General features: G+C 38.6%; 1 protein-coding gene across 3 annotated transcripts in view; it reads right to left on the reverse strand.

The window, feature by feature from the left end:
* The window catches only part of LOC150080059 (protein turtle-like), an 886305-nt gene that overhangs the window by 49525 nt on the left and 824247 nt on the right, over nucleotides 1-12533 (reverse strand). For all 3 annotated transcript variants that reach the window (XM_090381137.1, XM_090381139.1, XM_090381138.1), the window contains 2 exons: nucleotides 5350-5643; nucleotides 2158-2448 (listed from right to left, as the gene is read on the reverse strand). In XM_090381137.1, the coding sequence (XP_090237263.1) occupies nucleotides 2158-2448; nucleotides 5350-5643 (585 nt within the window). The remainder of the gene's footprint in view (nucleotides 1-2157; nucleotides 2449-5349; nucleotides 5644-12533) is intronic.

A 12533-nucleotide genomic window follows, 5' to 3' on the forward strand; every position in this document is an offset into this window, starting at 1 on the left:
TCTGCTTATTTAAATTAGGCATTAATAATTATACCTGAGTAGTTGGCTTTGCATTAGCAACACCTACCTGGTGACCTCGTGAGCCCACCATTTACCCATAATACAACCCGCTTGTGTCTTGGCATAGACTCTACAAGGTGTCACAGGATACCTTATGGTAGTTCTACCTATGCGTTGTGCAATGTGTCCAGTAATGCCCTCATATTGTCAGTTGGATGGTCGTAGCATCGAATGTCCTTTTTTCCAGTAGGTCCCAAACACGCTCAGTTGGGTTGAGATCGGCTGAGTTTCGCGTCCATTGGAAGACGGCGAATTCAATAACAACTGGTTACAGAAACGTGTTGCCAATCTACAGAAATTCAAGTCTAATTTCGATAAGAATCTTTTATCCTCTCCACTTTAACCCCCGCATGGTACTAAAGTTTTAACTTAGTATAACATAAACTGAGCTTAAATCACATTTTTTAAGGCAAAATCGCGGAGCGGTAAAACGTGAGTGCGTTTACTAAGGCAGTCAGTGGAGCACATGAGAGCTTATCTTTCGTGGTTAGGGTTTTCATGTAAAAAATATTTAAAAAAAGTTAACAACCAGCCAGGCCTTGTGACATGGAGCCTTCTCTTGTTGATAGACTCCGGACGGAGTTACCTGGATACACTGTCATCATGTAGGGATACCAAGTCGGCGACGATATGAGAGGTAGGCGTTCCCATTGAGCTGTTGAATAACGGTGATCAGAGGACCCAGGGAGGGCATGCTACGAAAATAGTTCTCAAACCATAACACCACCGCCTCCGGCTTTCCGAACACCAACAGTGTATCCAGGGGTGTCATATCCTCATGTTGCTTTCTCCAAATGTATGGTAAAGTTTCGAAATGGGAGTCGTCAGACCATGCGACGCATTTCCACATATCGTCGATCCAGTGGTGGTTCTGATGTGACCATGCAAGACACATTTTCTATGTCGTCTCACAATGAGCATGGGTTCCCGTAACAGCCATCGACTGCCACAGCCTATACGAGCTAATGCTCGGTGCGTAGTCATGTGGATGTTCGTCTTGCGCTTCCTACGTTGTATTGGGTGGCTAGCTGGGCCACTGTGACATGTCGCTACTGTGTTACGAGACCAGGCACGCAATGTTTACCCAGGGCGTTGACCCACACCTGGCTATCCCGCGTTTGACCTTTGGCTGGTCGTCCAACCGCTGTTGAGTCAGTCACGGTAGACTGGTGATCCCACACAGCAGCACATAACCATGCTGATGTTGTCGAGTTACTGGCCTGCACAGCATTCCACATTCAAAAGTTGGAAAGATATCGACGTTGACCCATTCTTCCGCGTATACACTGAAAAACTTATCGCCACGCGTGAAAATTACAATCTTAGATCAGCCGTTCCAGACTTTGAGCCTTCATCAGCGTTACAGATCAACCCATTCCTATACAAGGGTTATTGTTAATGCAATGCGAATTCAGCGAGGTTATTTTCTGAATATCAAACTTTGCACTTAGTGAACTGACTTTTTTTTCGTACAAACTTCTGTAGAATTAATTTTGAAAACTTTATTTTCACTAAGTTTCTGTTAACTTCCAGGCACGTTATCCTACTATTTAAAATATTGTCCCACAGTAATCGGTGAAAATTTTAGTTTGCACTTTTTTTTTCATTAGTGGAACGAATTACCCAGAGTAAACCAAAAGTTGGCCAATTTAAAGAATAGCATAAAACACAATGATCCAAACATAAAGTGAATATCAAGAAAAATATACACTGCGTGCATTCTATGAAGTACTTTACTCTCACAGACATTTTGATATTGATCAATAGCGTATAATTATATTATTTATAAAATAATATTATAATTATACGCCAGATTGCAGATACAGTCAACAGGATAAAACGTTCCTAAACGGTCTATACCTAACCTAAAGATCAGCGGTATCATAAAATAATTTTAATTCCATATCATTCTATCATTTTAAGAATATTAGTGGTTAATTAAATGTTCGATACTTCTGAACAGGCGTTAGGTGAAATCATAGGACTACTATTACCCAATTCATACTGAATAGTCTAGCTAGAGACGAAACACGTTAATGACCTAGAAACATAAAGTACTCCTAATTGCCTTTTAGAGGATAGCGAGGGTATATGTACATCTTATTCTAAGGTAGATTTCGGAACTTCTTCCTTGTCCTTCGCTATTTGTTGCTGCGCATTTGTAATTTCCTCTGCTTGTCCTGCGCACCTTCTGTAGCACCAGAGATTGATTGCTGATGACAATTCCAGACGACGTATTCGTGCGTAGCTCCTGCTCGTTGAAGTACCACGTGATCTCGGACACCCAAGGATTAGCCACGATGTTGCACTCAAAATAAACATCGTTTCCTTCTTGGATTTCGCCTTTCTTGAAGGTGCTTCCCAGCTGTAGCGTTACCTGAGGTGAGTCTGCAAGACATGAATAAAAATATAATAATTTCGCCTTCTCCAGCATCAAAATTAAATTACATTTTTAAAGTCAATAGTAGCATGCATTAAAAACCACCTAAGCAATCTTATGTTAACTAAACGCCATGAAAAAATTAAGAGAATTTCAGTTTTTAAGAGTTCATCTAACATCCTAAGAGATAGGTGTTAAGTGAATCCTAACACCTTTCTCTGAGATCAGCCGGTCTTAGGCGAGAGTAGCATGGTTTTTTCTCCCGAAAAACTCGGGTTTTCATCCAGCAAACAGAAAATCGACCTCACGGGTGCAATTTACAGACAGTACACACGGAGCAACATGTCCTTAGTCGCAGATGGTCCTAAAACCCAACAACTGAGACCAACTAAGTTCATCCCCAGTTTAAAAGATCACTGATGGTAACTAGAATTTTGCCGAAGTCGTATTTGCTATAGGCAATGAGAGCTCGTTTCAAAAGTGGCACATTGCTTCGTTCTGTTTAAGTACAAATACCAGTACATTATATAACATTTAATAATATATAAAATCGGTTATAAATACAATAAAAGTTAGTAATAAACAAAAGAAATATAAATCCTATAATAAATACAAAATACAAAAGGTAATTTTGATAATACTCAAGTCAATCAAATACAGTGGAGAATCTATGACTCAATTCACACTTTGCTAAAGAATTATTCTTTTGTAACTTGTTAAATTACAAAGGCTCTTAAACCTCATTGAGAAAAGTCTAGTAGAAACACATTTCTTAAGCAAAGTACCTTAATACACTGAACATAACATTCTCTTCAAATACTCTTTTCAGTCTCTGGTGCTCTAAAATGGCAATAAACTAAATGTCTCAACGCTGTATAAATAATCCATCTGTTTCAAAGTTACCCATATCGTCAGGTATTTTCTGCAATATAGTGGGTAGTTGTGACCATGTGTACACGAATTCAGCGTTTCAATCTTCTTTATAGCTCGATATCAAACAGTTTTATAGAGAAGTATTATCTGGAGATAAAAAACACTTGGTATACTTAGAGAGAGTAATCAATATTTGAAACTTTGTTTCGTATAAAGCATCTGGAAAAGTATTCATCATAATCTAAGTCATTTTAGTGTTTGATGAGCTGACTGTTTTTTGTTTTGGTCTTCAGTGACAAAAATTTTTCTTCAATAGATCTACAGACAAACAACCTGTTGATGTTTTCCTCGACTCTTTTCTTTAAAAAAAAAGAAAGAAAAACACGAAACAACTGGTGCCATCTGTATCGAAAAGAATGTTCTCTTACAAGTACTGATCGTCACTATTCGACTCGAAGTGATAATGGACACAGCAGATGCACAAGCGTGTCTTTTCATGAAGATGTTGATGGACTATTTGCAGGGACATTCATAGTTTCTTGAATCGTCAAAAAGAGTTATCAAAGGAAGTAGCTGCGAAAATATCATTGTTTATTTTTTACACTGATGGCTCGGAGTTTTTTTGGAGGATGTCGAAACCATCAGAAAAAAAGCGTTTGTTCTATATTGCGATCATCATCAAAGCACCAACAAAAGGATAAGAATTCTGTAAACGGAGAGAAGCATGTTCAATGGAATAACATCACAACGACAGAGCAGATGACTGCATCTGTGTGGTGTTGATGTTTCTTATATAATACAATTCAGAAGATTTTCTTACTCCTTTTTTCTATTATCTGCTAAGTTGTAACACGTTGTCCACTCTTCATCCAAGTTAATGGTTCACTAATATTTTGACTTGAGCTATACATTATATTTAAACGTAATAAAATTGTTTGTTCGCAAGGCATGGTAACGTTAGTAAGCAATTGATATTCAATTTGTTTGCGCATGGTGTGAAAAATAATGAACAGTGCTAACGACCCCTAAGTAATGAACTGTTGAAACTGGTTAACTAACGTAATAATAAATGGCCTTTTTATTTAATTTCTTCAGCTTATTTAAAATATAATCAGGAATGGTAATAAAAAATATAATACAGAAACAGTTCATAACCAAAAATTTTACCTTACCTGTTTTTCTATTATTATATTAGCGAAATCCTATAACCTTCACCACGTAGTTATATGCAAAAGAGTTCAGTTGGCTTTCAAAAACTGTCACTTGCAGATGCCCAAGAGTAAGTACACGGTATCAAATTCAGTCTTCAAGACAAGAGTCATTTGTGTTAATAAAGTTAAGGTAGGCTGGAAATGAACCGGGGCCTTTTTAGCAATCGATTGCGCCGCTTCGAATAAACTTCCTAATTACAGTGCTGTCAATAAAATACGGAAGACCATTAAAAGCTTTACGAAGAAATCCGATAACATTTCTAGGGTCACCTTCTTCCGCTTTGCTTCTTATACATTAAATTTCAACCTTCATCCAGTTATGATTTTTTATTTCTATTCCACCTATGATAACGCTGAACGGATAGTGCGAAAATGTATAAAAAAGAGCAGTCAACATAAAAAAATGTCTAGTGACATTTTGGTGCACGAGCAATTCTCTTAATAAACTAAATAAAGCTGAAATTACAATAAAGCGTACCTTGGTGGTTGGTTTTCGTAACTGCCGCGCCGTGGCGCTGAACTTTCTCTTGGCGGTGACGTCATTTGTTGATACTCATGCGCACATATGAACAAATAAATATTCATCATCCCGTCATGAATTTATTAGCACACAACTTTGCAACTGTTACAGATTTGTCTAAATGGATCCATCAATGGACTTGTCCATGATGGATTCATGAAAAGGTGTATTTTGTGTTCATTGTATGCTACACCAATAAAGTTACATTGAAAAACAAAAAAATATATTCTGATTCCCCAAATCTACTAAAGAAAATCCCTACAGATGCTTAGAATATGATCCTAATTATTTAATGTTGGACTTACAATGAACTTCCAGCTTCCAGCCTTCCTCTAAAGCACTGTTGGGAATTAAAGTATTATGAGCACGACACGTGAAATGTTTGCCATTGTCTTCGACGGTAGGAGTCAAACGCAGAACACTTCTGGTTACGTCAGCATTCCTCGTGTCCTCGCGGCTTGATTTGAGTTCTTTGCTGCCCTTCCACCACGTGATGATGGCAGCGGGACGGGAACCAGTAGAGGTACACGTGATTTCGATTTCTTGTTTGGCTGATAAGGGCTTTTTATATGGTTCTAATTTGACACTAAGTGGCTTTACTGAAAGTAAAAAATAGATAAATCTTAATAAAAATATCTGACCTGATGAATTAAAGTCAACTTTACTAAACATTTAATATTTAATTTAATATTGTCACCATTTGTTAAATGCACACACACTGCCTTACCATTAATATCCGGTACGTGCATATCTAAAAATAACCTTCATTTACAGAAAAATAATGTGTGAGGAAACCTTCAGCCTTTATAACAGCTTGTGGTCTATACGGAACACTCGCCATTAGTTTTTTTTTTTTTTTTTTGCAATTTTCTCAGATATTTCAAAGGAGGAACCAGTTCATCTCTGTTTTTTAGGCAATCTCACCTGACAGTTACCCGACGATCAGATTCATCCCAGAGGTTCTCTATAGGACTGAGGTCAGGTTTCCGGGCTGGCTAGTCCAACTCTTCGTCGTCCATGTCCTCAAACTAGTCTGTCATAATCTGAGCATTATGGCATGAAGCGTTATCCTCCCCTGGATGTGCGTAGGTAATGCATTATTCTCCAGATAGAAATGGACATTCATGATTTTTTCCAAACCATCTAATGTTCCCAAACCAAACCATCGCTCTTAACTCTACCAAACTTTATTGTCAGGACGATACAGCCCAGCAGGTAGCTTTCTCACGGCAACCGCCATAAACCAGGCACGTCCATCAGACTGGTAGACCAGTTTTCCAGGTGGTATACGGCCTAGAACGGCGGGCCTTTCCATCAAGCTCGACAACGTCTGATATCATCCGGAGTGATTAGTGGCTTGTGCGCGACCGTGGTCACCCATATCATGTAGAACACTCTACTGGTGCTTATATGTGTCCCAATTGTCTGACGAAGAACATATATGTGCTTCGACAACGTCGACGTGAATTCCAAGCATGATCCTTTGCAGACTCTTCTTGTCACGTTCCATTACCTTTGGAGGCTTCCGGATCGTTTCGTGACGAATTCAGCACCAACCCTCTTCCATTTGCAGATACATAACCAATCGTCGACTTAAGGATCTTAAAGTGCTGTTTAAATGTCACGCATATCCCAATTGCTTAGGTGATATCCTATGATAATTTCGTACTAGAAGCGTTGCATTCAAAATCGTACTATTCCTTGAAGGCCTTGATTGTGCTATTCCTTGGATAGTTAATGCGATATGGTGTAGTGCGGAATTATCTAAAGTTCTGTGAAATCGTTCTTAAAGGCTTTGCTTTGGTGGAGGCACTAGTCTGCTGTATCCACCGCAACTCCAGCAGCTCCTTGTGCTGGCAATTCTATTCTCGGCAGCATCTTGCGCTGCTGGCTTTCCAACAGATTGTGAACAGATGTAGCTCTTTACAATGAAGTTTGGACTTTGTCTGAAATTTAATTACAGGAACTCCCCGAACTTAGTAACGGTTGCGTTCCGCGGAACGCTACGTAAGTCGGAATTTCCCCCATGCTTGTACAGTGCTCGCAACTGTGCTCGCTGAATTGATTGAATCAAAAAAGAAATGTTCGACGAACGTGTAAATAGAATTATTTATGGTATTTATCTCATGTGCAGGAAAATTACAAAAGCGTGCAATTTAAAAAAAAATTCAAAATTATAAAATTACAAAAACATGAGACTGGCATAACGTCAGTAAGTTTTACTTCTCGAGCATAGTTGCCAAAATCGACGTCTTCAGCTGATAAGTACGCCCCTGCGGAGGTTGAGGGCTGTGGAGATTTAGAAGTGGTCAGCCGCTCAACCTTACGAAAGAACATGTTAATGGATGATTGGATGGTGGCTTTTTTCTTTTCATCGTAGAGTTCTTTGTAGCAAGCAAACAATCACTCCTCTGTTAACTTTTAAGAATCATTCGCTGTCAGGATCCATCTTCTGAAACCTCGCCATTGCCGATGCAATTTCACGAAATGCCATTGCCATCTCTCTGGCGATGAAGCGTCTCGGCTCCTCATTTTGTTCATCTTGAGCTTCGACAGCATTTTCGTCTTTCACTATCGCTGCCTACAAGTCAATAAGTTCTTCGTTAGATAATTCCTTCTCTTCTTTCTCTATTAACTCCTCCACGTCTTTGGCATCAACTTCCAAGTGAAGTAGCTCTGCAATCTTTAAAATCTTACGTGTACCCTCTTCATATGATTCGTCTTTTTTCAAATCCTTCGAAGCCTTTTAGGTACTGTGGGCATATTTTCTTCCATGCGCCATTTAAACAACTTTTATAAAATTTCCGCCAGGGCCTTATTAATGTTTAAGATGGCGTGGTAAATATTGTAAGATTTCCAAAAGTCTCTTGTCGTAAATTTTTTCTCTTTGTCTACTGCAGACAATGCCTGAGCAAATGTTCATAAATAGTATGCTTTTAAATTCGAAATAACACCCTGATCCATAGGTTGGATAAGTGAAGTCGTGTTTGGCGGTAGAATTATGACTCTCACGTTCGAATTGAAATCATCTAGATGCGTAGGGTGTCCAGGAGCATTATCTAATAGAAACAAAACCTTGAAAGGAACGTCGTTGTCTTTACAATATTTTTGAACCTCGTGAATGAAGCAGCATTTAAACCAATCCTCAAAGAGAGATATTGTTATCCATGCTTTCTGGTTCGATCGGTAATGCACGAGTAGGGTTGCTTTATTGATGCCCTTAAAGGCACGAGGATTTCCAGAATGGTACACAAGCAGTGGTTTTAATCTGTAATTAGCCCTTGAATTAGCCCCAGAGGCGGATTTAACGGCGGGCGCACCGGGCGCGCGCCCTGGGCCCCGACTTCTGAAGGGCCCACGCAAAACCCAACAAATTAGTTGAACATATTAGTTCGAAACTTTGTGATTATTATTATGCTATTATATTATACATATATTATATTCAAATTTTTATTGGAAATAAAACATTAATAGTACATAATATTTTTTATTGTATTTTTAACATGTATTTTTATTTTCCCTGTCTCTCTCTTTTTTTTAAGGGGCCCAATATTTTCTTCTGCGCCCGGGGCCTCAACCGACCTTAATCCGCTCCTGATTAGCCCCAAGCAAAAGCGGGGACCTATCTTTTGACGTCTTGAAATCTGGCATTGTATTTTCTCCTTTCGCAATGTATGTTCGATCCGACATTTTTTTCCAATACAGAGCAGTCTCGTCAACGTTAAACATTTGCTGCGTTGAATAGCCGTCTTCATCAATAATTTTTTCCAACATATCACAAAATTTCTCTGCAGCTGCAGAATCGGCACTAGCGACTTCACCGCTTAACTTTAACGTTATGGAAACCAGCGCGATGCTTGAACCTATTAAACCACCCGTTGCTTGCCATGAACTTGGGTTGGAGTTCGCCGTACTTATCCTTAATATCTTTATAAATACTTGTTGCTTCTGCTTGAATGGTTATTAGACTCACGGGCACTCGCTTCTGAATCTGATTTCCCACCTGAACGCTGTTTTGTGATCACTGTTGATCTTAAGTATGTCGATCCTTTCACATGTTCTATTATACGCGCACTATCCTTTAAAATAGTATTCACTGTTGAAGCATCGAGACCCAATTCCCTTGCAAAAGATGACAAACTTTGTCCTGCTTCGTACTTCTTAATCATTTTCATCTTCATTTCTAAATCAATTTTATTTCGTTTGCTGGCACTACCACCACTTGCACTTTTCGTTGGTCGCTTTCCCTTCATCATTGTAATACGTAAATAGGAATGAAGAGAATTTTCTGAAAATTTATTTTTTATATGATTGAAGATTTCAGTGAGGGGAGAACACATTTCACTATAACAGCGTAAAAACCCACACAATTTCAGTTATCGGTATTATTGCAAATGCAATATGATCGAGTTTACTACCCGTTTATAATTAGATGCGCTAACAGAAAAGCCCAATAAACCGGAAAGTGCAAATTATTTTCATTTTATGGTCGTGACCCCCAGAAACGTGCTTTAGAAAAATACCACAAAGGCGTTCAAAATTGATTCTTATAACGGGAACATATGATAACGATGAAAAGGCAGTGCAATTTACATCACAAAAATGACCTTTTAGAGAGATAAATAGCTTAGTTATATAGCGAAATTTTCAACTTCCAAGGACTTGGAACGAATTACATAAAAAAAAAAGTGTTATTGGGTTCCAATTACAATATTTAAACGATACCTCCATTTATTCCTACGGGGTGCAAAATACGTTTCCACGATTTTTTTTTTTTTTTTTAAGTTTGCACCGGCCGGCAAAACCTTACGTGAAGTCGAATTTCCGTAAGTCGCATATTACGTAAGTCGGGGAGTTCCTGTATATATGTATTTATTTTTTATGTAATTTGATTATTCTCGGTTTGTTCTTATCAATCTTTTTTTGGTCATGGCAGTTTTTCCCCTCTCTGTACTTGAGCAAACAGAAGAGGGAGCATATCAAAGTACTGCTAACTTATGTGTAAGAGACATCCGGGTTGTCATTGGTTGGTTGGGACCACTTTAATTAATAAATAATAATAATAATAATAATAATTCCTTGAAGGCCTATGAACATATTTATAGTTGTGCGTGAAAAGCGGTGGTTTAGTGTTCGATGATCATTGGACATTGCCAGTCTTTAGTAATTCATTGCCGCTTTTAATTAGTTAATTGAATTGAATTAAGATCAGATTCGTTGCTGGAATTTTCTATGCTCGATGAAATGCACTTTTTTTTTTTTAATTTAGTAATTAAGGGATTTTGCAACCCAACCCAATAAAACCTAAGTTTAACTCCTCGTAACGATTGCCAGTTAAAACGGCGTTTTGCTACTAGATAACGTTATAAATTAACGTTTTTCTGGTATCTAATATTTAATATTAATGCAGCATATTGAATGGTATATTAAAATTAATTATACTTTTTCAAAGAATATTTAATTATATAAATTTTATTTGAAAAAAAAAAACTATTTACTTTATGTATTATTATTAGTATTATGTTTTTTTGCTATTAAAAAAGTCATCCAATTAAAGTGCATAAAATGGAACAGGAGTCCGTCCAGTAATGCTAATTGACAAACTTCTCATCAAGATGAGTCAAATGAGTGTCAAAAAAGCCTATTTTTTGAATGTCCATATGGGAGGTGGATATGAAACGTAGAGAAATATCAGGCGCCCTTCGAGGTACGTGAAAGCAGACTCTTGAGTATTTCATGGAGATTGAAGAGATTATTTGAGAGAAAAATGAAATTTTACTTTTGAATAATTTTTAAACACAGAGGTTTATGATGCAAGTATCACACAGAGTGATTCATGAAAGATTATACAGTAGTATAATGGTTTCTGGAATAAACGTTCTTTATATAATTCCGTTGAACTGCTTCTATCTTGTCCAGGTGGGTTTGCTATATGGATTCCCAAACTACTGATCCGAACTCGAGGATGGGAGTGACCGTTGCGCTATACAGTAGTACTGCATGTCTCTTAATGAAGCATGTCAGTTTAAATGCTTTTCTAATGATTTGATTAATGTTTCTGTCAAAGCGATCGTTGCTGAAAAACATGATGTCGAAATCATTAACCTGGTCACCCTTGTATTGGGAGCGATTGATTGAGTACTGGTGGTTAGTTTAAGACTTAAGATGAGTAAATAACGAATTCGAAAACAAACCATTCGAAACTGCTCACAGATGTAGTTTGTCCAGAAAAGTCATTGTTCATCAGTGAAATTCGAGATGGTAGCTCACAGACTGGCATCGTGAGCAAAAGTGCCACGGGGCCTTGTGGTGCAAATACGTAACTTGGAACATCATTTATATAAACGATGAATAGTAAAAACTATCACTTGAGGGAAGAATGGCTTGGAGCGTTCTTGCTGATGATAAGAGTATGTACTCGATGCGTATAGAAACTCTTTAGCCAGGTAAAGAATAATTTTAAGGTAAGGTATTTTAAAAAACACAAATACTACATTTGTGATTTCATTCAAATAATACTACGGTTTCTCAAAGCAGAATCTGTATAATAGAAATTCGAAACCGATTCGAGGTGACAGAGGATATCTTGAAGTTTTTATTCACCAACCGGAAAATGTGCGCGCACTTCAGCAGATCGCAGCGTAAAGTGTAAAGTGTAAAGTGTATTTAGGGTCATACGGCACCAGGGGTTTCCCCCATCTCCGCGTTGTTTACATTGTGATGGGTGTACCAGTTTGCTGGAAATGCCAGAGATTTAAAAGTGTGTGGATATTGTTCATATGTAGTGTCGTGTACCGTTGTTCATCTGGTCATTTAGCCGCTGGACCCCTACTGAGGCCCAACGTTGCCCCACTTTCGCCCCGTGGAGGCAGACGAGGTACACCAGTATTATAATTAATTTACTCTGGCAGGTCCTGCCACCTAATTTCCTGAGATTTCAGTGGCTAGGACCTTAAAAAAAAAAAAAAAAAAAAAAAATTCGCACGTTGTATGTTGATCACATACATGTTTCCCGGTTTTAAGGGGTTGCATTTGAAAATTTAATGGCCGAGGAGAGGGCGAAATAATTTAGAGAAGCTAGAATTTTGGTGTGGGTCTTGCGCTGGCATAGAGATAGAGAGGGGAGGAGACTGAAGGCTAGGGGGGGGAATAGCTAGGAAAGACTGGGGTCAATAGAGTAGACGACCCCAGCATGTGCCAGTGGGGCATGCCCATGCCCCACCAGAGAGAAAGATGTTGGATGGCAGGGGGAAGGCAACAAGAAGGCTGTCGCCTCCCCCTCTGCCAGGAAAGGGAGGAAAGTGTGCCCGGCAAGGGAGCCGGCACAGGTCGCCATATGGCCTGGCGGATGCATGTCTGCTTGAGTCAGGTCCTTGTTGTCCCATCCGTGTGTAGGTTCCTGTCTGTGGTTGTCACTTGGCAGCAGGACAGGTGCCTTAGTCAGGTCCGTAGTTGTGGGTATTTAGTTCAGTCTGTACTTATGTCTCTA

The sequence above is a fragment of the Mastigoproctus giganteus genome, chromosome 9, assembly GCF_048544385.1.
Source record: "Mastigoproctus giganteus isolate SK-2022 chromosome 9, ASM4854438v1, whole genome shotgun sequence".
Classification (NCBI taxonomy): Eukaryota; Metazoa; Arthropoda; class Arachnida; order Uropygi; family Thelyphonidae; genus Mastigoproctus; species Mastigoproctus giganteus.